At 37.9% G+C, this 26,593-nt stretch overlaps 4 protein-coding genes across 6 annotated transcripts; 2 read left to right on the top strand and 2 right to left on the bottom strand.

The window, feature by feature from the left end:
- The first annotated feature begins 927 nt into the window (after positions 1-927).
- LOC103439081 (uncharacterized) lies at positions 928-8,479 on the top strand. Of its 2 annotated transcripts, none has more exons than XM_008377659.4 (9): positions 928-1,109; positions 1,828-3,264; positions 4,281-4,469; positions 4,648-4,743; positions 4,837-4,990; positions 5,110-5,242; positions 5,332-7,092; positions 7,200-7,915; positions 8,079-8,479. In XM_008377659.4, exons 2-8 carry the CDS (start codon positions 1,899-1,901, stop codon positions 7,623-7,625), a joined length of 4,125 nt encoding a protein of 1,374 aa, XP_008375881.2. In that variant the 5' UTR covers positions 928-1,109; positions 1,828-1,898; the 3' UTR covers positions 7,626-7,915; positions 8,079-8,479. The 2 variants fall into 2 exon arrangements, with proteins under 2 accessions (XP_008375881.2, XP_017187454.2); XM_017331965.3 differs by having other exon boundaries at positions 935-1,109; positions 1,831-3,264.
- A 1,007-nt stretch (positions 8,480-9,486) lies between these two features.
- LOC103439177 (uncharacterized) lies at positions 9,487-14,295 on the top strand. Its single transcript, XM_008377754.4, has 6 exons — positions 9,487-9,799; positions 11,244-11,335; positions 11,479-11,655; positions 12,469-12,567; positions 12,967-13,209; positions 13,631-14,295. Exons 2-6 carry the CDS (start codon positions 11,261-11,263, stop codon positions 14,048-14,050), a joined length of 1,014 nt encoding a protein of 337 aa, XP_008375976.2. The 5' UTR covers positions 9,487-9,799; positions 11,244-11,260; the 3' UTR covers positions 14,051-14,295.
- A 665-nt stretch (positions 14,296-14,960) lies between these two features.
- Positions 14,961-18,680, bottom strand: LOC103439272 (2,3-bisphosphoglycerate-dependent phosphoglycerate mutase 1-like). 2 transcript variants are annotated; one of them, XM_008377845.4, is made up of 8 exons: positions 18,443-18,680; positions 17,421-17,698; positions 16,974-17,197; positions 16,497-16,615; positions 16,255-16,411; positions 15,998-16,099; positions 15,778-15,897; positions 14,961-15,346 (listed from the first exon to the last, which is right to left on the bottom strand). In XM_008377845.4, exons 2-8 carry the CDS (start codon positions 17,695-17,697, stop codon positions 15,302-15,304), a joined length of 1,044 nt encoding a protein of 347 aa, XP_008376067.2. In that variant the 5' UTR covers position 17,698; positions 18,443-18,680; the 3' UTR covers positions 14,961-15,301. The 2 variants fall into 2 exon arrangements, with proteins under 2 accessions (XP_008376067.2, XP_008376139.2); XM_008377917.4 differs by having other exon boundaries at positions 18,325-18,678.
- A 2,922-nt stretch (positions 18,681-21,602) lies between these two features.
- LOC103444555 (uncharacterized) lies at positions 21,603-23,499 on the bottom strand. Its single transcript, XM_070813000.1, has 3 exons — positions 23,488-23,499; positions 22,891-23,347; positions 21,603-22,510 (listed from the first exon to the last, which is right to left on the bottom strand). The coding sequence occupies exons 1-3, from the start codon at positions 23,497-23,499 to the stop codon at positions 21,603-21,605; spliced, it is 1,377 nt and encodes a 458-aa protein (XP_070669101.1).
- Between the last annotated feature and the right edge of the window lie 3,094 nt (positions 23,500-26,593).

The following is a 26,593-nucleotide window of genomic DNA, read 5'->3' as shown; positions in this document are numbered from 1 at the left end:
GATAATACTTGTTCTAGCCTACATTAAGATTTCAATGAACATATACAGAAGTTTTGGTCATTACAAATATAGATGAATATCCAACCACCCTCAACAAATGCCATCATGGAATGTAAGGCTATAGTAGTCTTTTTCTCAGTAATTTTTCTCCAAATTTAGATTTTTGCCCACAATTTCTTATTTTCTATAATTAATTAAAAAAATTTATCCCCAAAAAATAATTAATTAAAATTTTATGGCTTTTGGCTCTAGTCATGATTCACGGCATTATGCACTAGTCAACTTTAAGTAATTTACCAACAAACGAGGAATACGAGAGGTGCTTTTCTTTTTATAAAATTAGGGACTGCATCCCCACGCGTCTTGGTTACGCGTGTTTCACACTCGATGCCTCACTCCGCTTTAAAAGCACGTGAGACTGTACTCCCTCCATCGTCCGAATGACTTTCCTACCCTCACCATTTCGAAAATATTACACCCGTTCCATCCGCGAGTATTGAAAATAAAATTTAAAAACCCGCACAAAAATCCAAATTAGGAACCAATTGATCGATCAGAAATCTCCTCCGTCAACGTGTCATCTTAGTGGGCCCAAGGCCCGAATCCAAGAGATGTCTTTTGAGAGTAAGATACTTAGGTGTGAGTATGCACACGCAAGTATACCCTTGGATTACGGTAATCCACCGCTAACAAAATCCCAAATTTACCCTCGTCCTTATTCCTGAAGTCAAATTCAAACCCGGATAACAGTGGTCGGTTATAAGCAGAAAGACGGGAGGGTGATTTGGGAATTTCAAGAAAAGATTATAAACTAAAATAATGGGTAGGAAAATAAAATTTGCCGGGAATAAAATAACGGTGGCCCGGTGAAAAGCCCGGCCGGCGAAGGCTTTGATATTTCCTATATAAACCCGTCACCACGCCTTGTATTCTCACATATTTTGCTCTCTCTCTCTCCTCGTCTTTCTCTCTCTAGCTAAGGTCGCTCTCTCGCTAACCCTTACCCTACAGAGAGCCCTCCTCCGTCTCCCAAATTTATTTAAATTTGGTTAAATTAAATTATTATTTTTCCATCTGATAAATACACGACACGAAAGCTCTAAAAAGAGGTAAAAATTCTGCCCAATATATTTTAAATTTTAATTTTTTTTCGAATTTTATTTTGTTGATGCGGAAGACCAGGAACATGAATAATGGGATTGGATTAAGGACTGAATGTTTAGGTGGGAGTAATTAGATGAATGCAAGAACATTTTGGTGAACAAACTGTGGATCTGTTTGGGTGGGAGTGGGATTTGGGGATTTGGAGTCTTTGGTTGTTGATGATGAAACCCTAGAAACGAAATGCTAGGTCTGCTGGTTGGGATAGGGATTTCAATCCGAGTAGGCAATTTTGAATTTAACTGGATCAAGAACTGGGTTTTGGGATTTGGTTTTTTTTTATTCTTTCTAGTTTTGTTAGGGTTTCGTGTATGCTTATTCTGCTAGGTTGTAAATCCGTAATATATGCTTATTTGACTATAAGTGCTGTTTGGAAAAGCAATTTATGCATTTTGAATTAATAATAAATTTGTGCAATTTATGTGTTAATATGATTTTGTTTTATTTTCTTGTAATCGTTTCGGGTAAATGTTAATGTGTGTGTGTCTTGTGGTTTGGTTATTATTTTTTTGTTACTGGGTCGCTTCTTGTATGAGTCACCTGACTTTTAAAACTCAGTTTGATTAATGTTTTGATATCTTTTGGGTTCCGTTTAATGCGCGTGTTTATCCTGTGGTGTTTTCGTGTTGCCTAACCGGTTGCGTTTCATTTGAATTTTTTTCGTAGAAGGGAATCACGAATCGTCTAGCACAACCTTCTTGGAAATACGGTTTAGTTTGTATGTATTTACATATGAGATGGGTTCTCGAGGAAAGTTGTTATTTGATCTCAATGAACCCCCTGCTGAGGATAATGAAGAGAGTGATAGTGCCCTCAGCTTCCAGCCGCAAAAGGCACTTCCTTGTACAAATCCCAACACTACTGAAGTGCTTGCAGTAGCAGCCGTTGCACCAAGAATTGTTAATAATCATGCTTTTTCACATGCATCGTCTGTGTCAGGTTTTCAACCTTTTGTTCGGCCTAAATACGCTCACGGCTCTGAAGGTGATGCTGACGAGAAGTCAAGAGATAGTAATCCCAGAAATACATTAGTATCTGAATCAAGTAATGATGAGGACATGAAACCTGTACCATCTTTAGCTTCTGCTTCCGCAAATGCTCCATCTCTGGAAAGAGAAGAAGGAGAGTGGTCTGATGATGCTGAGGGATCTGCTGAAGCAGGTGGAAGTGGCAGTTTGCATGAACAGGGTACCACTTTACAAGTACAAGGAAAATCGGGAGGGATTGTTGGACGTGTTTCTGGTGTTGCTCCAGATAGTAGTTCTTGCGATATTAAAACTTCAGAAGGTCTCAAGGATGAGAATAGCAGTCGTACATCTTTAGGAGTAGATAATGATCAGAATAGTAACAGTAGCCGCAACTCAGACGGCAATTTCAAAGGTCAGGCATCCATGGATTGTCAGGACGAGCCTGGCTTGGTTTTGAAACAAGACAAAGTTAAGGGCATTGAAGCAACCCATGCACTCAAGTGTGCAAATAATCCAATGAAGAGGAAGATGAACCAACAGAATGAAGCAAAGCTGGGAAAGAAACGAAACAGACAGACAATGTTCCTTAATTTGGATGATGTTAAGCAAGCTGGCACTGTCAAAAGTTCAACACCAAGAAGACAGAACTTTCCCACACCCGTTACAACTCGCACTTTGAAGGAGGTTCGTACCATTACTGCACCTGCAGATCGCAATGGGGAAAAGCAGTCACAGTTGATGATTAAGGACCAGAAACAAGTTGATGTTTTATGTAATGGAGGGACTGCTGCAGAGTCCAGTGATTCCAAGTTTGAATCTAATGGGGATGTTAATTATGGATCCCTATCTAGGACGAGAAGGCAAAATGGTGACAATGATCCTTCTGCGGAGGTCTTACCACTAATTCCAAGACAGAGTTCATGGAAGCAGCCCACGGATACAAGGCAACTGAAGAATTCACAGGTTGCTAATAGGAAGCCAGCTTTGATCACTCAAAGCTCCATGGATTCCAAATCTGGAAACAAGAAACTTCTTCTTGCCAAGAAGCAAACGACAGTCAGTAACACATACCAAGACACATCAGTTGAGCGTCTTATACGGGAGGTCACTAACGAGAAGATTTGGCATCACCCAGGTATAATGTAATGTGGGTTTTTTCTGTTTATGTTCATTACTGTTGAATAGTTGTATATGTATCCCAGTTTTTTTTTCTTTGGAACTTTTGGCCATGTGTGTTGACAGCTTTCCTGATTTTCTTATGCCAGTGATCCATGCCCTCCAATTGTTACATTATGAGACTCGTAGCACACAAAAGATTGGAAGGTGATGACAATTATAGCGTGAAATCGAGATTCCAAGTTAACATATTTCATTGATTTTCTCAATTTCACTTTGTAATTCTTATCACCATCTCCTGTGTGCAAATGCTCTCATAGTGTAATGTTCCTTCTATTTTTTTATCTCTTTTGTTTGGTGGAGGGGGTAAATGCTTCAATTGAAGTTTTACATGCTTTGATATATTTCTGCAGGCAATATTTTGGTTTTTATTTTCTAATAAACATGGAATTTGGTAAACTGTGATTCCCTATAGCTTTTAAGTAGTAAAAGTTGATATTGTATTGCTCAGGCCCATATACAGTGGAGAGGATCTCCATAGCTTCATGTGGTGGGTGCGCAATTATCAGGAGGGCATATTGCGAGAATATTCTTCATACTAAATTCATTGTTATTCAGCCAAGATACAATATTTAAATCTACTGCTAGTACAAAGAACAACTTCAAGTTTACTTTTCCAGTGTGGAATTTTACCCGGTTATTGTAGGTTTAAGTATGTGAAGTTTCAACTGTAATCTGTAATTTTTTTATGGTAATACTTAAGCGATTATTTGTTTATTTATTTTCTAAAGCTTACATTTGCCGAAAGCTTGTACAACTTCCAGTTTACGTTTAAGTTCTCTTTGGTTGGTAGGCTGCAACCAGGGTACATGTTAATGGTTCTTATATTGTCATTTGCTTTTTATTGCTTTTTATGTGATGTGTTCTCATAGCCTGGAAAATATATATTGGTCTTTTATTCCTTTTGGTTTAATCTTTGTCTCCCCCCTCAATATCATTTATCTTTCCTCTGAATTTATATGTTTTGTGCACCAGGGGAGACTGACCTCCAATGTGTTACTGAAAAGTTTGAATCTGTTGAGGAGTATGTTAGAGTATTTGAACCACTTCTGTTTGAGGAATGCCGGGCACAGCTTTACAGCACCTGGGAGGAATTAACTGAGGGTGTTTCTAGAGATGCTCATATAACTGTTCGTGTAAGAAGCATTGAAAGGAGAGAAAGAGGTACATTGTTCAGTTTGCTTCCACCTACTTTCGTGATACATCTGGGTACAAGTTGTAGAAGAAAAAAAATGAAAATAAAACAGTCTAACCATGTTTAGGGTTGGCCAATATAGCTTCTAGTACCTGTTTTTTTTCGTGGTTCTGTCAACTGACTGAGGTGTAACTTTTTGTGGCATAGGGTGGTATGATGTAATTGTCCTTCCAGTAAGTGAATGCAAGTGGACATTTAAGGAGGGTGATGTTGCAATTCTTTCAACTCCCCGGCCTGGATCAGGTCTGATACGTGAATACATTTCTGTCAAATTATTGCATTCGATATTAGTTCTTTTGATATGTTACTTACATTTACTCTTATTATGTCAAGCAGTCAGATCCAAAAGGAACAATTCTTCAGCTGAGGGTGACGAGGAGCCTGAAATCACTGGGCGTGTGGCTGGTACTGTCCGGCGACATATGCCTATCGATACTCGTGATCCCCCAGGAGCGATCCTTCATTTTTATGTTGGGGATGATTCTAATAGGTAGTCTATTTGTTTTTCTATGATTTTGGATTATTAGTTTGATTTCCTTTTGTATTTTTGTAGCAAATATGCTTACATTTTTTTCTTTTCTCTCTCTCCTTTTGATATTACTTTTCCAGCTTGGTTGATGATGAACATGTTCTAAGAAAGCTACAGCCCAAAGGAATTTGGTATTTAACTGTTCTTGGTTCTCTAGCAACCACCCAGCGAGAGTATGTTGCACTGCATGCATTTCGTCGTCTAAATATGCAGGTGACAAATTTTTGCATCAGCAATGACTATATATTCTGGTTTATTCTGGTTTTTTGTGCAAATAATAATTTGAGCGAACAATTTAACAGATGCAAGCAGCAATTCTTCGGCCCAGTCCTGAACACTTTCCAAAATACGAGCAGCAGTCCCCTGCTATGCCGGAATGCTTCACACCAAATTTCGTTGATCATTTGCATAGGACCTTTAATGGACCCCAGCTATCAGCAATCCAGTGGGCTGCAATGCACACAGCTGCTGGTACAAGTGGTGGAAAGAGGCAAGATCCATGGCCTTTTACACTTGTTCAAGGACCTCCTGGAACTGGTAAGACACACACAGTCTGGGGAATGCTAAATGTCATCCATCTGGTTCAGTATCAGCAGTACTACACTTCTTTGCTTAAGAAACTAGCACCCGAAAGCTATAAGCAAAATAGTGAGAGCAACGTTGATAATGTTGCTACGGGATCAATAGATGAGGTTCTTCAGAACATGGACCAGAATCTCCTTAGAACACTACCCAAGCTCTGTCCAAAGCCTAGAATGTTAGTTTGCGCCCCTTCTAATGCTGCAACTGATGAGCTTCTTGCCCGTGTTCTTGACCGGGGATTCATTGATGGTGAGATGAAAGTTTATCGGCCTGATGTAGCCCGAGTAGGTGTTGACTCACAGACACGTGCTGCCCAGGCAGTATCTGTTGAGCGGAGAACTGAACAGCTTCTGGTCAAGAATCGTGAGGAAGTTTTAGGGTGGATGCATCAGTTGAGACTTCGTGAAGCGCAGTTGTCTGTGCAGATATCGCATCTTCAAAGAGAACTTACTGTTGCAGCAGCTGCTGTCCGTTCACAAGGATCGGTTGGTGTTGATCCTGATGTTTTGGTGGCTCGGGACCAGAATCGGGATGAATTGCTGCAGAATCTTGCTGCTGTGGTTGAAAGCAGGGATAAAACTCTAGTTGAGCTGTCTCGCCTGTTTATTTTAGATAGCAAGTTTCGTGCTGGTGGCAATTTCAACTTGGAAGAAGCTCGAGCGAATCTTGAGGCTAGTTTTGCCAATGAGGCTGAGATTGTTTTCACTACTGTCTCAAGCAGTGGTCGCAAGCTGTTTTCGCGTCTTTCTCATGGGTTTGATATGGTTGTGATTGATGAGGCAGCCCAAGCCAGTGAAGTGGGAGTTCTTCCGCCCCTTTCTCTTGGTGCTGCACGATGTGTTCTTGTTGGGGATCCTCAGCAGCTTCCTGCCACAGTTATTAGCAAGGCTGCTGGAACCTTGTTATACAGTAGAAGTCTGTTTGAAAGATTCCAACAAGCAAAATGTCCAACAATGTTGTTATCTGTGCAGTATAGGATGCACCCTCAAATACGTGATTTTCCTTCAAAGTACTTCTACCAAGGACGCCTTACTGACAGTGAAAGTGTTGCTAATTTACCTGATGAAACCTACCACAAGGACCCTTTACTTAGACCTTACGTTTTTTTTGACATTTCCCATGGGCGGGAATCCCACAGAGGGGGATCAGTCTCTTATCAGAACATACATGAAGCTCAGTTTTGTGTTCGTTTGTATGAGCATCTTCAGAAGTCCTTGAAAGCGTTGGGGTTGGGGAAAGTTTCTGTTGGCATAATCACACCATATAAACTGCAACTCAAATGCCTCCAACGTGAGTTTGAGGATATTTTAAATTCAGAAGAAGGGAAGGATATATATATTAACACCGTAGATGCTTTCCAAGGCCAAGAGCGTGATGTGATTATCATGTCCTGTGTGCGTGCTTCAACTCATGGTGTTGGTTTTGTGGCAGACATCCGCCGTATGAATGTAGCTCTTACTCGTGCAAGAAGGGCTCTTTGGGTATGGATTTCTTCTATTTTGTCATTTTTTTAGTAATTACACACAAGTTTGCACCATCTACTTGCACATAATTTGCATTTCTAATTTCAGTATGAATCTTTTAACAGGTCATGGGGAATGCAAGTGCCTTAATGCAGTGTGACGATTGGGCTGCATTGATTACTGATGCCAAAGCCAGGAACTGTTTTATGGACATAGAGACTCTTCCCAAAGAATTTCGGGTACCAAGGGTACCTTCTTATGCTCAATTACCAGGAAAGCCTTCTAATATGAGGGGTTTCAGGTCTGCTGGACCAAGGCATAGATCAATGGATATGCACAAGGAATCCAGGTCAGGAACACCAGCAGAAGATGATGAGAAGTTGGGTGCATCAGTAGTTTCTAGGAATGGAAGTTACCGGCCTATGAAACCTCCATTTGAGAATTCCTTGGACGACTTTGATCAATCGGGTGATAAATCTAGAGATGCCTGGCAATATGGCATACAGAAGAAGCATGGTCCTGCTGGGGTTATTGGAAGGAGAGACATCTAGCTATTGATTGTTGGTTCTGAATCCTATGTTTGCGTCATTGGAGCTTTTTGGCATTCTATATTTTTCCAATAGTGCAATTCTTGCTCTTTTGTCTGCCAGAAGGCTCCTGGAGCACTAGCTTCCTGTGCTGATCTCTGAAATGGATGCCATAAATCTGAAAGGCTGAACTTTGTGTCGCATATGCTTTCAGTTACCTGAGGAGTTTGGCAGTAAGGGGGGCTTGGCAGGGGCTGTCGGCCTGTGCGTAAAGTTGCTTTTGCAGACGATCCACCACCTTACAATCTTCAGAGGTAAGACGAGAAAAATCATTTGATGTGCTGAAAGCCTGAAACATGGATTTGTAATTTGAGTAATGCTCTATAGCTCTGTAGTTTTCCTTTTCATATTTTGTATAGAATATCAAATAACTCAGGAATCAAATCGCCCGTGTTTTGATTGAGTTGATGATTTCAGTTGCAGAGATATAAAGAGGAAAGCTTCCGGATGACTCAATGGCTCTGTTCTCTCAAGCATACTCACCGACTCCTCCTTTTTTGGCGCCGTGACAGGAGTTAAATGAAGCTATGTACATTTTGGGACGCGCAAAATGCACGGTGACGAAATAGTAGATGAAGGGCGAATGTAAGGTTGTGGTCTGGTTAGGGAAGAATATGTTGTTTTGTCCTCCTGTTGTTTGAAGGTTAGTGACGTACATACATGCCAAAAGGTGGCATTTACTACAATCTTCTGTGTAGAAATGGTGGAAGTATAGAAATTGTATTAGGAAGAAAAACAATCAATCTGTAGTGTCAACTAACATGTACATAACATCTTTCAGCTGTGGAATCAAATATAAATTATGCTTTATGCTTTTACCTTGCAGTTTCCTTTGCATTTCTGTCCAAAGACACCTTAGCAATGATGAAGCACTCATTTGAATTTTGGTTCCATTTCTCATTTTTGGAATCGACATGGAGAGGGGGATTTGAACTTGGGACGTATTTTAACATTATGAAAGCAGTACTACATACTAAGAGTGAATTAGTTGTTTCTCGACTTTAATTAAAAAATGATGCGGTCTTTTTAACATTACTCTATCATAAAGATTATATTTATTTGTACCATATTATAAATGTCTCTAATAGATATGTGACTACTTGCTTTGGTAGACGCTTCCTCTTCTATAGGAGGGGTACACAACGTTTTTTATTTTTATTTTAACAAACAACATTATCGACACTAAAAGGGTAGAGAGTAGGTTAAGCCCTACAATGGACTAACGATAATGTGGTTCAAGTTTGCTTTTGTCGAGAATCAAACCTAAAACCTCACTTACAATTGAAGAGGAATATTACTACTATACTATTGTACTAAGTAGCTAGCAGTACACAATGTTATTTTTTTTTCTTTTGAGCAAACAATATTATCTACGTTAAGGGGGTAGGCTTAACCTTAGCCTTATAATGAGTTATTAATAATGTGGTTCAAATTTGCTGTTGGCGAGAATCAATTTAAGACATCTCACTTACAAGTGAAAAGAAATACTATTATACTGTTATACTAAGTAGCTAATGATACACAATGATAGGGAGGCTATATTATGCAACCTTTTTAATAGAGTTGCATACCCCATCAATAGAAGTAAGTCTCACATATTAGAGAGATAATGTAAATATTTTCCTGCACCATACTAAAAAATAACCAAACAAACATTTTTCGTTACAAAAATGTGATTTCCCTAGGACCCGCGTTTATGTAAACGTCACACCCACCAATATTTAGCGCTTCAAATTGAATGAGTATGGGCAATTCAGACTTTTAAGCATGAAACAGTCTGATGCGATCCACACGTAAGTAGATGACAAATGGGTTATGAAAATCCAGAGCAGACCAGCTGTGTCCTTAAAACCCAAGCCACAACATTAACATTACTGTTTCGAAAAGCACATGTTTTTGGACATTCAAACAGATGTCGGTTCGATCCAAATAATATTCTTCAAATATATAATCCAAACCTACCACATCTCCGCCTTCTCTCCCCCTCTCTCTCTCTGTTTTTTTACACAATCATACTTTCTTGTTTTTCACGGTTGACCATTTCTATGGTTTGGGAGAGCTGAGGAGCTCCGGAATACTAGTTTATCTCACCGCTTCCTGAGAAGCTCCCGCAAAATTCCTGAATCTGTTTGGTCAAGGTGAGATCTTGTCTTTTGTTTCCTAGATTTATGCCCCTAATTTTTGTGGGTCGGTTTCGATTTGCATTCCTAGTACCTGAAAAGGTTGTTTTTCTTTACCCATGATGTTTGTGATTTGGTGTGTTGGGTTGCATGCTTGTGTTGATTAAATATTAAAATGCGGTTTTGTAATAGTTAGTTATATACGGAGATAACCCATGATTGATTTTTTATTGTTTTATGAATTATTTTATGTGTAATTTACTAAAATAATTGACAAGAACACAGTACGAAAACCCACACGGTATTTTGTGTCAGCAGATCTCCCATTTGTTTGGGTGTTGGTTGAATGTCGATGGAAACATTCTGGTTAGGTTTTTGGATGCTACTGTTAGGAGAGTGGTGATTCCAATTTTGTCACGTAAATTAACAGAAAGGTTTATTAAGTTGATTGGTTGAGTAGATGGACTAGTAATTTGGATGAAGGTAAGACATTCTATGGGAATTTGGAACTAACTTATGATCCCATGTGTTTCTGCAAAGGAGGGAAATAGAGGACAATCTCGGGAGAACACGTCCAAGGAATTTTGTTCTTCTTTCAGCTAATAAAAGGTCCATGATAAGTGAAGTGATGTAATCTTGTTGCAATCCACCATAAGTTTTGTTTTTAAAGAATTAGAAAGGAACTCTCAGGAAGGTTCGGAGTGATTTGTAAATCTGATAACTGGAGAGCCTAATGTGTAGTCTTTGGTTTTATTAAGATCATATAAATAGGCACTTGGAAATAAATTTTCCCAATACGAGGAAATGAATTAAAAAACATGACAGATGTAACATACCTCCTGACAAAGCGAAAACATTTACATGGTACTCGTAGTGTAATACGTCCTGACAAAATTAAAACTTTATGTAGCACTTGGATCAGTAATTTCACCCCTCTAAAAATGATTTGAGGGATTGAAGTAACTAGCTTGTAAAAATGTATACCTTCTGATAACTAAAACGTAATATAGATAAGTTACGACTCATGCACGGCGAATTTCTATCAGAATAGATACACTTGAGATTTGCTAGTCATTCTTGATTCTTGAAGCATGCCTTTTGTTTTGTTTTCTGAAATATCTGTTTAATTATTTTGATAGATCGTTCTCTAAGCATGATTGCTTAATCAAGTATTTTATAGCTTAACAACAAAGAATTAAGCCCATTAATTGAGTTGACAGTTTTGAACAACAGTATAAAAAGGTTTGATCTAAATCATGAATGCCATATCCTAGTTTCCATAGTGGTCAACTAAGAATAAGTTTATTCCACGCATGCCTTTGTTGTGATTTTTATAGGATAGAGAACAAGCTTTTTATTACAGATCTTGCACGTTTATTTTATATGTTAAAGAATTGGGGATGGGAGACTAAAATGGGTAATTGACACTAGTACTTACAGAGTCTTTATTGTTGATTTACAGAGTTTTCTTCGAAAATTATGAGTGCGGGAATGAAGAAATCCCCTTCAAATGGTTCTGAGAAGATATTATCATGTGAAGAGCAGCAGGCAAAGGTATCTCCAGTAAAAGTTCTCCTGTTAGCATTCTATAAATGCTTTCTTTAATTTGTGTGAGTCCTATAAGTCGGGGTATGATGATTCTACCATTATTGTGGGGAGAAATTTTACTTGCCCTGTAACACTCTTCATGTTTGCAGATTAACGAAGTGAAAAAGCTGATAGGAACATTGCCTGATAAGTTGTCCATCTATTGTTCTGATGCCTCCATCTCAAGGTATCTAAGGGCGAGAAACTGGAATGTCAAGAAGGCAACTAAAATGTTAAAAGATACCTTAAGGTGGAGGTCAGAATACAAACCAGAAGAGATTCCTTGGGTACGCTTCATTCATAGCCTTAATAGTCAGAATTCATCCAGATTGTACCTTTTCATTATTCTTAGAACAGGATCTGTTACTCCTTAAGTTTCTGTAACATGGTTATTAGCCGCTCTGATGGGGTACTAGTTGTCAAATGAAGCCTGATAATATTCTGCAGGTTGTTCCTTGAATCTATGTTAAAGTGCCATGAAATTTAGGCTAAATTTATTAGGAATGCACTACAGAAATTAGATAGAGGAACTTGAAATTGACTAGATGCAATACATTTGAGAGAAATTTCAGATGACACCTTTCAGGTTGTTATTGTGGAAGTCCCTTGTTTCTTGTTTATTGTCTTTGGAGTGCATTTGTTCGGTAGTTTTGTAGTGCTTGAATAGTTCAATGGCGGTGTCCATGTAGTGTATTTTTAACAATTGAGTCTAAATTTCCTTGGCACTATGAAAGTCCCTCATACAAACATAAGGTTTTTATCTTTGTTCTACAATGCATCCTGAGCTGGCTTATTTGGTTCTCGTTCAATGCACGCAACGAGGGCCAGTTGTCATCTCTGTATTGTGTAATAGTTCATCCTAGGCTCACCAGCAGTCCTTTCTGAATCCAACCCCACGTATCACGTGACTGTAAAGAATTAATAGACCAATTATCAGACTCCAGCATTGCTATAACTACTTCAAACCCAGAAACCCAGATACTACAATAGTCAAGTGCAGTTCTTATGGTTGAGGTTGTAGTCCCAACTCAAATTCTTGCAGTATGTGGTTACACTTAAGAGGATGTTCTTACGAATTCATCGTTTCATTTTTAATATAGAAAGAGGTAGCTCGTGAAGCGGAAACAGGGAAGATTTACAGATCCAATTATTTTGACAAGCAAGGGAGACCAGTTCTCGTTATGAGACCACGTTGTCAGGTTTATCTTCCAAACTCTTCTGATACCTCCATGAATATTGTGTATTTTATAAGTTAGGCTACAATTTTAGATCAGAATATGTTGTTGGTCTTGGAGTGGCTACATCTGGAATCTTATCCTGCTGTCAAACTCTTTTTATTTGTCAACTTAATTCATCTCACCTACACAAAAAATCATTTATTGAAGCAAATACTTTATGCAAAAAGAACTAGTATGATGGTCCGATAATAAGCATATCGACCACAGTGCACCATTATTGCCAAAGTCATTGCCTATATTCATCTTGCTGAATTCCTGTATGTGGGATCTGCTGTTTTGTAGGCACATTTAATGCTCTAGAGATCCAAGTTTCAGAAGAAAACTAATCTTCCTTGTTAACTTTTTGTATTGTTATTGCAGAACTCAAAGTCAACAAAAGGACAGATTAAATATTTGGTATATTGCATGGAGAATGCTGTTTTAAATCTTCCGCCAGGTCAGGAACAGATGGTTTGGATGATAGACTTTGAAGGTTTCAATATGTCACATATTTCAGTGAAGGTGACACGGGAAACTGCACATGTTTTACAAAACCGTTATCCAGAACGCCTAGGTCTTGCAATACTGTACAATCCACCCAAGTTTTTTGAACCATTCTTTTCGGTAAGTTCTTTTGATGCTTTTTATTCCTCTTGTTTTAACTTTTTCGCTACATCTATACTCCTAGAGGATCATCATATGAAGCTGTAACACTATTGGTGTGCTGTTATACAGCTTTGGTCCTTGTCATAGACAATGTCTTGTTTAGGGAATATGAAGTACAATAACCACCTAAATTTGGGAGCCGGAAGAGTGCCAAAGTTTTAGCCTGATAAATTAATAATAATAACCGGTTTCTTTTTATCTTGTGCCATTCCAATTTCCAAGGAGCTGGCCGTTCCCTTTTCCCGGTATAGAAAAGTTCCAAATAGAGAGGATCCTAGTCACTTGGTGCTTGTAGATTTCCATTAATGTAGGTGAAATCTAGAGCCAAAATGTATCAGCTAGGTTCTTACGATGCGGATAATGTCTTTCTTTGTTACAGATGGTAAAGCCTTTTCTAGAGCCAAAGACTTGCAACAAAGTCAGGTTTGTTTACTCGGATGATGTTAACACCAAGAAGATAATGGAGGATCTGTTTGATATGAATAAACTGGAGGCTGTATTCGGGGGAAACGATACGTCTGGTTTTGATATAAATAAATATGCCGAAAGGATGAAGGAGGATGACAAGAAGATGCCCACAATGTGGACGAGAGGAAACCCTTCTTTGGCTGCTTCCGAACCTGCCGTTACCGGTGCTGCTCTTTCATTGGATTCTCTCAAGTTAGAACCAGATTCCGATGCTTCTGATAATGAGAAAACAGACGGCTCTTCATCCCAGGGGATAGAACCAGAAGTTGCCTCAGACCACGATGAGCCGGTGGCTGCTAGTACTGGAAATGCTACCCAAGGTGTACATTAAGAATGGCTCAAGGTGGATGATGGTGACTGAACTGATGTATCTCGCTGACCCTTTTGGCTGTCTGGTTAGGTACTTCAAATATATGGTTCCTGTCAACTCTAATCGCCAATTTATTTTGAGAAATTTTGGAGACTCAACGAATGAATTCGCCATTTGAAGTTAGCCGTAACTCCTTCACAATTCAAGTAAGAGATTTTTGCAAGTATATATTCTTTGTTGGCCCAAATGTTAAAATGGCCCCTCTATTTATGCCTTCTTTCTTTGTTGTGGTTCATTCTTCTTCCCATGCATTTTCTGCACATGTGAAAAAAGTTTTAAGAGCAATGATTGAATTTGCGCATCATGACATTTAAATCTCTCACATCGAAAAAGAGATGCCAAGTATTTTCCGATTGTTGAAAGCGCGTCTTAAAAAAAAAGGCTAATAGCACTGCTTTTGGGAGTAGGATTCTCTCTCCTCTTTTTTCTCCTCCCCTTCCCTCATTTCTTTTTTGAACGGTCACGGTTAAATCATGATAATATCTTATATTAATTTTATATAGAAAGAGAAAGACAAAAAAGAGAATGTGAGAGGACGGAGGAAAGGGGATGGAAAGAGGGGATGGAAAGAGGAGGGAGAGATAACTAATCCATGCTTTTGGGAGGTCTGACAACCAGAAACTCTTGAATGCGTTTGACATAAAAATTTAGAAGTGATTCCTAACTCATAGAGGTGCTTGCACTTGAATTTTTAACAAAAAATTCAACATGTTTATACTAAAAGCACTTCTACGAGAAAATCTTGAGTAAAAGTGCTTTCCAAAGAAGCCATCCATAAGAGGCTTAGGTAATTTGAAATGTAGCCCCTAGATTTTTTTACACGAAGGATGCCCCTCCATTTAAAATATTTTTATTTAAAAAAAAAAAAGAATTAACCCAACAAATAAAATGGATCCAAGGAAGACGATTACAAACTGGGAAGACAATAACATACACAACAACTTTCACTCCCATCTAAGACATTAACTTTAACTGAATTTGCTTGCTACACATACACAAAGTATACAGAAACAAGTAGCCAGGTCCGCGAGATTGAGACCCGTAACAACCTACTTCATATACACGTAAAACCTTGAGCTAAAGCGACCGGTACAAGACTGATGAAAGACAAGCCCCCCTGAGGAAAGCAAATGAATGTGCAGAAGCATACTTGAGATCTCGGAAGCATAAGAAAACCCATAATGTAGGTTACCTATGCTAGGAAGTAGCACACTAATGAACCATCTCATCTAACTTCTGCCTGTAAAGAGCCAAATTCTGCAACAAAATTCAAACAGCAGAAGCGTTACTTCGTTCCTTTTTGGATTAAAATTGTAGAAACTGGAAACAAAGAGAAAAGACGTTGACACTGATTATTCAATAATCGGTGTCTTTGCTCATATATATACTGAGAGCTATAAATCAATGCCAATTTGAGATGATTAAGGTCTAATCAAAGCTGTGTATATGTATGTTACAGCCTTCCTTGACGGGAAGAAGTTGAATCTTTAAAGGGAAGAGCAGAATCCAGTTTCTATGACTTGGAAGCTCCCTTTCTTTCCTCCGACAAAGGGAAGAGCAGGCACATTGTTTTTCTCAGCTGAAGTACTAAGAATTTTTTTCAAATTGCACCATCATAACTGGGTTTTATGCCTATACTATAAAATTGAACTGCAGAAAGGTTGCAACTAATACGAGAGGTTGCTTACCTTAGTGTAGGCATAAACCCCAGCCTCAGCAGGTCCCGCAGGACTTCCCCTCCGAATGAACTTTCCCTCTTTGGAAATGTAAAGCATAGGAATTCCAGTTGATAGTTCCAAACTAATAACCTGCAAAAGATAATAAGACAACATCAGTCTTTCTTTTCTCGTTCTATATAATGATTAGTCCCAAAAACCAGTGCATAGCTCAACCAAAGTGATATATCACCTCTTGAGAAGTCAGTTTGTCAAGATACATGATTATGGATCTCAGCGAATTCCCGTGGGCAGCAATCATAACATTCTTCCCAGCTAACAGTTGGGGTTCAATCTGCAATGTAATATTTTTGCAGTTAGATATTCAGAACGGCACATTGTTACTTGAGTTGAGACTCAAAAATGATACAAAATCCTTATAGCATACTGGATGTAACAAAAACAGTTAAGAGGACAAAGAGATATAGGTAAGCGCATGGTCATTCTTACTTGATCTTTGAAATAAGCAACAGCTCTTTGAGCGCACATTTCCAAACTCTCGCCATTGGGAGGAGGAATGTCATAACTCCGACGCCACTCATGAACTTGTTCCTTCCCATATCTGTCTGCTGTTTCCTGCTTATTAAGACCCTGTAATTCCCCATACCTAAAAACAAGATCCATGTCATGCAAGTACAGGGAAGAATAACAGATAAGAATAATAATTCAAAAATGCAGAGATGGAATGCTACATTCTTTCATTCAATCGCCAATCTGCTACAACAGGAATGGTTTGCTTTAATGTGTCTTCACTGAAAATCTGACTCCATGCCCTAGCCCGTTCACTCTCGTTATGCATTATAACTGGGACCTGCAGGAAAACTGATATAAAGAGGCTGCCAAATGGATATATAACCAGAAATTATCTGTCATGCAGTGGAACATATTTAAGCGAAAAGAGTACAACCTGGAAAATCAAAGGAGTTCAGACATTAAATCAATTTTGAAAATGCAGCTCAAAAAAATAGCTTAATAGTTTTTTTTCTTTTTAGGGTACAGAAAGATGTTTTGTCTGCGTACTCCTGCTTAAATATCACGAATGGTATAAAACCATTTCAATAATCCAAGAACATCATTTTCCACTTTCCAGTCCCACTACCATAAAGCCGCCAAATAGTCATTCAAGTGGTTCCTACTGACACTCAACAAGATATTTTTCTCCAAATTACCTTCTTCCGACGGTGCTGTGTCATGGCAAGCATGGCAGTCATCTGTGCACGAATCAGTGCAGATGTATAGATCATGTCGACAGGTATGTTGCTGATTCTCTTGCCAGCTTCAATTGCCTCTTCTACACCCTTCTTGCTCAGAGGGACATCAACACAGCCTGTGAACAAGTTCTTTTCGTTCCACAGTGACTCACCATGCCTAATCAAAATCAAAGCTGCTTCATCTGAAATGCAGGGGGAAACAGGTGCAAAATTTTACAAACAGAAATTTAAACTTCAAACTCATTAGGATACAGCATATATAAAAAATAAGTTCAACAACCATTTTGTTTCTAAGAAATTGAATTATATGACCATGTTATTAAAGAATCAACAACAAAGAATTAACATGGGTTATTTACTATTCACCATTCAATCAATCAAAATAGAATGGTTAAAAATGCGTACTAGACTTTTTCCGAGAATCATTGGCTTTGGTATGTGAGGGAGATGAAACTATATCAATCACTGAAGCCTGGGAAGCTGAGGCTCGAATTACACTAACGTTTCTCTTGGAAGAGATGTAGCATCCTCTTTTTGACAGTCCAATATCAATCTCAAAACCCTTTGAAATGAAACTCACTGAGCTTTTCGCAAGCTCTTGAAGCAGGCCGGAATTATTAACATGCCCAACAGAGTGAGGAGTCCCAATGCTTTGGTGAAATGCAGCAGCAGCAGCAGCCATTCTGAAAAAATCATAACATCCCAGGTGATGACATAAGTACACAAATTATACAAAATCTTATAGTACAAACAAATTATCAAAAATTTTGGGACAAAAGAACACTGTGTAGTCTTTCTATGGTAAAAAAAATAAAAGGATGCAAAGTGAAGGAAAACATTATAAACAAATGATGCAATCGATATCAGGGAATGGGGATTTGAACTCAGGACCTCGAACGCAGAGTAAGAGCTTTTAACTTACTGAGCTACAAGCCCCTTGCAACGAAAACGTGGTTGAACTATTGTAACTTGTCATGCTTTATAAACAATGGCAAAAACCATTTTGTACTCCAATATCAGATCATACATGAATCGTTATAAAGTTATAGAGCTCAGAAAAACATGTTTATCCATCATAATCAAGCCCATTTGACCGACACATGGAAGATTAATTAGCAGAAAACACTTGGCACTGATTATGTAACAATAATTTTAAATTATCAGTAACAGATGCAAACCCAATACTCTTGCTCAAACTAATTCCCAATGAAAATTAGAACCAAAAAACCCAGAACAAACTGGTTTTCCATATTTTCTCAAATATTCAAGCACATTCAAACCAAATCTAAAAAGTGAAAAAAGTACAGACCTTTGCAGAGACTAAGAGTATCAGAGACAAACCCAGAAGCTAAAATCCGCAGATGGAAATGCAGAAGCAATCAAATTTGAAAACACAGAAAGGGTGGTGGGTGCACTTTGAAAATTACCTGGTTTTATAAATATGAAAAGGCGACGAAACCGAGGGAAATGGGGCGACAGAGTTTATTACGAGAGAGGTTGACGGAGAAGAAGATGGCTGATGAGTTGTTTGCTGAAAGAGAAAGCTAATAGCTACAACATGATATCAATGTCTGTCCATCTCTCATAACATTGACCTCCCAACAAGTTTCAGGAGGAGAAGGAAAGAAAGGAAACTGGTTTTTATTTTACACTAGCATCTAACGCGTGTGTCAATTTACTCTCTTTTAATTTAATAATTATTATTTTCTGAATATTTTAATTTATTTGAAAAAAATAACTTAATTTACAGTAGTTTATATTTCTAAAAAATTATAAAAAAAAGGTGGCTAGTCACTCTTCCATGTGGGATTGTTTTCTTTTGATTCTTTTAATAATTTGCCTTTATTTGATAATTTGTTCATGTAAAAAGTTGTAAAAGAGAGAGGCACTTAGGGGCACTTAGATCTTGTTCCAAAAAATCAACATAGCTACTAGGTTAAGTCCAGAATATACCTACAAGCAAGATACATTAATCTTTGATACATGTTGATTATAAAAAAGAATATATCATATAGATAGATAAATGCAGTAACCTGTAATATATGTTGATTTTAAGGTACAAAATATAATATACCAATAACCATAAGCATGACACATTAATCTCTGATATAAGTTGATAATAAAAATAATTTGTCATGCATGTAAATAAAGACAATTAACCTATGATATAGGTTGATTATAAAAACTAAAATTAAAATCTATGAATGAGGTTTAGAGTACGAAGGAGAAGAAGAAATAATAAAAAGAAAATAAAATAAGAAGAAATAAGTAAAGAGATAACTAGGAAGAGATCTAATTCCTACAATAAATTTTATCGTTAAAGAGAATTTTGATAATAAAATAATTTTAAATTCAAGGAACCGGACCTATTTTAATAAAATGACTTATTCTTAATATTGGCTAAAAATTAAACTTATATCCAAATTTTACTTTAATAGTACGAATGTTTCATCAAATATGTCATATTTTTATATATAGAGATGTATATAATTATTATATATAATAACATATAATCAATATTTATATTTATAGAAGAAATCGTCGTAGTTTGTCTTCGTCATTAAAAGCGTTGTAAAGCAACAGTGTATTGACAAAGGGTTTGCCAAAGTTGGCGGCAGGCTGGTGGGCTTTTCTGCCTCTGACCATGTTAGGTAGGTTTGACTTCAATGCTTTTTCTCTAATATTAGGACAAGTTTATTTTATTTATTTAATTTGGATGATATAAGTTTTATTTTATTTTAATTTTGTTTTTGTTTTTGTTTTTGTCAATGGATGATAAAAGTTGATTACGTGGTTAATGAGAGGATAAGTAATGGGTAACTGCTAAATCCATATGCTAATGTATATGTGTTTGTTCCTTTATTTTTGACTTGGATAAGAAGGTTTAGATAATAATTTGGGCAAAGAGTTAGTTGGAGGAGGTAAGGACCAATGGATTTAATTGATAAATTACAAGTTAACTAACAAGTTTATAGCAAGATTTTGTAGATACATTGGCGTATTATTTCAACATTAACAAACCTTATGTGGGTTTTCGATTATCGTTTAGTTTAACGAGCTTAAATACATTTGCAATGTAGGTTCTGACTGACTTCTGAGATCAAATATTATAAACGACATACTAAATTGATTATATATATATAATAAAAGAGTGGTAGATTGTTGTACTTAACATCACGTTCTTTGTAGGATGACCAATTTGGGTTGGCCTCATCACCCACTAGAGGGTTTAATTTTCATGTGGGCATACTTGAAAGGGCCAGATTGTAAATGATCTAAGTCTATTTTATTCATTTATAAGACAACAAATGCTTTCGAAGGGGCAATAATATAGCCTCCTAATTAAGTAATTTGCTAAAAATACTCCAAACAAAGCAAACCTTTAAGCCACTTAGTACTATGATTTATTGATATTTCTTTTCATTTGTAAATAAGATGTTTTAAGTTCGATTCTCATTAAAGATGAATTTGAACTACATTATTACTAGTTTATTGTGAGTCTTACCTCACTCCATTTCCTTGAATGTACATAATATCACTGGTTAAAAAATAAAAAAAATAAAAAATAAAAAGTCACCAAAGTTATACCACCTACCTCCAATACTAATACCACCAACCCCACACACACCACCTTCCTTTTTGGTGGTTTTTTTGGACAGAACACGTGCTTGTGTTGTTCGTGCACAGCTTACGCATTGATGCATTGATGCGTACCAAATACATGCAACCATGTGACACCTAACTCCTCCCTCTGCATTCACATTTCACATATTTTAATACTCAACGGTTTCAGATTTTGCCACGTGGAAAATTAACAAGAAAGGAAAGGGATGGTGTGTGATAAGAATATTCTGGCATGGAGTCTCTGATGATAATGGAATATGCTTCTCTTAAACGTGTTGGTTTACGAAAGGTTATAATTTATTGGACGGTCCAGAGTAAACCTTGGAGCTTGTGAATGTGATGTGATCCACAACGCTCTGATTTAGGTGACCTTGACTTCAAATTATGCACTTGTGTTGGGCTTAGTTGCCTTTTGCATTATAACACTTTTTTTTCTTCATCTAAAGTTGAATTCTTACGTTATTTAATGCTACAATGTAATGATATTTTTTTTTTCACTTGTAAGTGAGAAGTTTTAAGTTCGATTCTCGCCAAAGACGAATTTAAATGATATTATTGCTTGCTCATTGTGAGACTAAGTCCATCCCCTCTTATTTAGTATAAATAATATCGTTTGTTAAAAAAAAATCAACTTCTTACAATAAATAAACTATAATCTCTCCTTTGTCAGAAAGGGTTTTCTGTGTAACTTTCTTTCTTTTCCTATATTAAAAAACTCTAATCTCCTCCAAATTTAGAGAAATGCAGGTGTTATAGGAAGAAAGCACGTATATTTTTAATAAAATTATGACACACTTACAAAGCGCTTATTAGCAATAGTGCTAACTAGGTAAGTATTTTCATGCTAAGAGAATTAAGAATAAGAATTGGATCATTTCATGTAGTGTTCTTGTCAGTGGCGGAGCCAAGAATTTAAGACAATGGGGTCAAAAAATAGCTTTAAAAAATCGATCATACTTTCATTCATAATTGTCCACGACGTGTTCTCATATTTTGGAAACGTCGTATTACAACATCATTACTAATAGAATCATATACATATTTCTCAATGTACACAACCAAACTATCATTCAACCATTGATCACCCATCCTATTACGATGTGGATTCTTCACAATTTTCATCACCGAAAAAGCTCTTTCAACTGAAGCAGTCGCAACAGGTAAAATCAATGCTAATTTCACTAGCAAGTACACCAGGGGATACTGTCTATCCATCTTTGTCTCCACCAACTTTTGTGCAAGGTTATTAATTCCTTTCAACGCAGAAAATTCATTATGCAAACGCATATCAAATATATAATTCTTCAGTTCATCTTCAAGAAGTGTGAGCTCCATATCAGAAAAATCCTTTGGATAAAATTCAGCAAGTTGAACTAACTTTTCAATGTCAAAAGCTGAGAATGAGTCATCTGGGCTTAAGCATGCAACACAAAGAAGCAACTCTGTACTTGTCTCATTAAAACGATTGTTCAACTCTTGAAGTTGCTTATCAATAACATCAATAAAGAGATCAACACGGTAGTGATGAAGGTTTGTCAAATTTTCAACTCTACGCCGTGACCTCCCTCGAGCTACAAAGATGTCATTCATATCAGAAATATCAATATCATGCTTGCCACAAAAAGAAGAAACTTCATCAAGCCAAGCATCCCATCCATTAGCCCTCATCGCTTGTAGTTGTTGCTTACATGCTTTGACTAAAGCCATAACACTCACTATATCGAGAACTTTCTTTTGCAATGCATGTGACAACACATTTGTGATTCCCAATATTTCTTTCATCAGAAAGAGACTAGAGACAAAATCAAAAGATTGCAAAAGATTCAACAAAATATCCGCTTCACCTCTTTGATCAAGACTTACACCATCATCTACAATCATCTCAAGCACCTCAATTACAGAAGAAAACATATTAACCAAGCTTACCAAGGTACCATAGTGTGAGCCCCAACGTGTATCACCTGCACGTTTAAGACTAGTTTCTTGGTTCAAGCCTTGCCCACTTGGAAGCTCATAATTTTGAATAGCTTCCATAACTTTGGTTTGTTGTCTTTCTCTAACCATGTCTCAACGTTTACATGATGCTCCGACAATAGTAACGACATTATTAACCAAGCAGAAAAAGAGCCAATTTGAATATGATTTTTCGCTACGGCTACAAGAGCAAGTTGAAGTTGATGTGCAAAGCAATGAATATAAAATGCACTTTCATTTTCTTTCAAAATAAGTGTCTTAAGGCCATTAAACTCACCTTGCATATTGCTAGCCCCATCATAACCTTGTCCATGCAATCTAGATATGCTTAATCCGTTTACAGAGAAGAATTGATCAATTGCCTCTTTAAGTGAAATAGCAGTGGTATTAGGAACATGCTTTATGCCCACAAATCTTTCAACTACTTGTCCGTTGGTATTCACATAGCAAAGTACAACTGCCATTTGCTCCTTGACTGATATATCACGCGATTTATCAACCAAAACAGAAAAGAAAGCATCATCACCAATATCAAACATGATAGCATTAGTGGTTTCACATGCTGCTGCATACACAAGATCTTTTTGAATATCAGGTGATGTTAACTTGAGATTTTCAGGAGCATTTTTAAACACCACATCTTTAATACCCTCATTATGATATGCGAGAAACTTCAAAAGCTCAAGAAAATTACCCTTATTGCTTGAATCTTCACTTTCATCATGACCGCGAAACTTCAAAAGCTCAAGAAAATTACCCTTAAGGCTACTAGGGTGGCACTTATGGATTAGGATTGGTGTACATTTGGGAATGTAAAGAAGGAAATTGGTAAGATGAGGGATAAATTAGCGGTGTTGTTTGCGCAACTTTATACGGGGGTGACCATTGCACAAAGGAAGGATTTGATGGAAAGTTTGGAGGGTTTGCTTTCTCGAGAGGAAACATATTGGTGACAACGGTCATGGGTGACGTGGTTGAGGGAAAGAGATAAGAATTCGAAGTGGTTTCACTGTAAGGCTTCGAATAGAAATCGAAAAAATTGCTATAAAAGGCCTGCAGGATGATGCATGACTATGGCAGGAGTTGGCGCAGGGCATTGAAAGGACAATACTTCAATATTTTCACCATATTTTCACTTCCTAAAGGTTGCTTCCAAATGCACTTGGGGAGGTTATTGGGAGTGTTGCCCCGATGGTTATTAATGAGACGAACGACAGTTTGTTAAGTCCTATTAGGGAGGAGGAAGTGAAAGGTGCTTTGTTTCAAATACACCCATCCAAATCGCCAGGTCCTGATGGGATGTCCCTTTTGTTCTATCAAAATATTGGCATGTTGTTGGTAGTGATGTGGTGGATGTTGTGCGTTCTTTCTTTGAGTTAGGGTGTCTATTGCAGGAAGTGTGCTTTACACACGTGGTATTGATCTCGGAAGTGAAGGAACCCCAAGATATGTCTCACTTACGTCCGATCAGTTTATGTAATGTTCTTTACAAGATTTGTGCTAAGGTGTAGGCAAACCGTTTAAAGCCTATTTTAACTACTTTGATTTCTCCTTTCCAAAGTGCTTTTGTTCCAGGACGTTTAACATCGGACAACTCTTTGTTGGCGGCGGAGGTAGGTCATTTCATTCATAATAAGCAGAGTGGACGAGATGGCTATTTTGCACCCAAGTTGAATTTAAGTAAGGCTTATGATCGAGTTGAATGGCATTTCCTTAAGGAAATGACGCGATGCATGGGTTTTGTCGAGGCTTGGGTGAAGCTTGTTATGGCATGTGTTTCATTCGTGTCGTACTCATTCCTTATCAATGGAAAGGAATGGGTACTTGATCTCCTCGAGAGGACTGAGACAAGGCGATCCATTATCACCTCATCTCTTTCCATTGTGTGTGGAGGGATTATCTGCCTTTATCTCACAGAAGGAGTGCGAAGGGATTCTTCACCAAGTACAATTTGCGAAGTCGGCCCCAAGGCTACATCACTTGTTATTTGCAGATAATAGCTTCTTCTTCGCCCGGGCTATGTTGGAGGATTGTGGAGTCGTGCAGAAGGTGTTGGATGTGTACTCTCAAGCATCTAAGCAAACTAAAAGTTTCCATAAGAGTAGTGATGTCAAATGTTCTGGAGACTTTACAAGTTCAACTAGCATCTTTCTTAGGAGTACAGAAGGTGGAGTGACATGATATATACTTGGGGCTGCCAACGTTCGTTGGAAAAAAATAAGAAACAAACATTTTTGTTCATTAAAGAACGAGTGAATCAGCAGCTCAAAGGGTGGAAAGGCAAATTGTTGAGTAGAGCGGGTAAGGAGTTACTTATCAAAGTGGTAACTTAGGCTTTGCCAGTATACGCCATGCAAAGTTTCTTATTGCCTAAAACATTTTGTGAAGAGCTCTAACAACTAATGGCAAAAACATTTTGTGAAGAGCTCTAACAACTAATGGCAAAGTTTTGGTGGAGTAGTGATATTGAAACTCAAAAAATTCATTGAATTTCATGGGAGAATGTGTTGTCCAAAGAGTGAGTGAGGTATGGGCTTTTGAGACCTTTATCCGGAGTCTTTGATGAGTAAGGTGTTAAAGGCAAAGTATTTTCATGATGGAAACTTTTGGAGTGATGTTGCTCTTCTTACGACGTCCTATGCTTGGAAGATCATTGTGCAATCATGTGGAGTATTGGAGCTCAGGGTTGCGGTGGGATATTGGTAATGGAGAAATTGTTCATGTTTGGAAGGATAAATGGATTCCTAGACTGTTTACTTTCAAAATATGTACTTCGATGCCACCGATGCTCTTGGACTTAAAGGTGAAGGACCTAGTTTTAGTTGATGGGATGCGCTGGGATGTGGCGCTGCTGCAACAATTATTTTTGAAGGACAAGGTGAGGTTCATTTGTTCAATTCCGCTTAGCTTTCGAAGGCCGTCAGACATGTTAATGTGACATTATGGTAAGAATGGCGTTTTCTCGGTTAAGAGCACATATCAAGTTGCAAGACATATGATTGCTCATTCACATATTGTTGCTTCTTCATCCTTTGATAATGGTGGCGCCTATCGTGGTCCTTGGCATGCCATTTGGAAGCCGTGGGTGCCACCCAGAGTAAAAATTTGTGGGTGGAATGTGTGTAATGATATCCTCCCCACAAGGAGGAGTTTGTCAACCAAAGGTGTTAGGCTTGATGTATCTTGCCCACGTTGCAATGCAGTCCTTGAGTAGGCACAACATGTACTTTGGGATTGTCATTTTGCTCGTGCGGTCTGGTTTGTTGCACCATTGGGGTTAGGAGGGATATGGAGGCTAAGATGGTGGAGTTTGATGTGGTTCTAATGGTGATTTGGGCTTTATGGAAAGGTCAGAATGATGTGGTCTGGGAAGGGCAGCGGTCTAATCCGTTGAAGGTGGTTCAACGCACGACTAGTTGGCTCAATGAATTTCAGAAGGCTAACCATCAACCCAGTCAGGTAAGAGAACCCGTGCCACTGCGTTGGGCAGCGCCAAGTGATGACTGGTTTAAATTGAATGTGGATGGAGCAGTGAAGGTGTAGGAAACAGTAGGGGGAGCAGGATGGGTGGTTCGAGGGGTGGGTGGTTTGTTCAGGGTTGTGGTGGTGAGGCTTTTTAGGGGACTGCTTCGGTTAAATAGGTGGAGCTCCTTGCTGTTTTGGTTGGGTCACAGTTGGCGAAGTTCCTTGGCGTCACGCATGTTGCAATGGGAATTTGACTCCATGGAAGCGGTGGCATGTTGTTGCAAGGCGAGCGGGGGAGATCTCTCCAGCCTTGGTTTCTTATATTCCTCGTAGTTGTAATGGAGTCTCATTGTTTAGCTAAGTCCAGTTTAATTAGTGCGGACTCAAAAGTATGGTTCGAGGAACCCCCAGATTTCCTTTGGGTTGTACTCATCAACCATAATTTAGCCCATTGAGGGTGTTTCCAATAAAATATCGTATTTCCTTAAAAAAAAAATATTTGGTTACATTTTGTT

The sequence above is a fragment of the Malus domestica genome, chromosome 15, assembly GCF_042453785.1.
Source record: "Malus domestica chromosome 15, GDT2T_hap1".
NCBI lineage: Eukaryota > Viridiplantae > Streptophyta > Magnoliopsida > Rosales > Rosaceae > Malus > Malus domestica.
The sequence above is the reverse complement of the archived record's forward strand: the minus strand, read 5'-3'. Positions and strand labels throughout refer to the sequence as shown.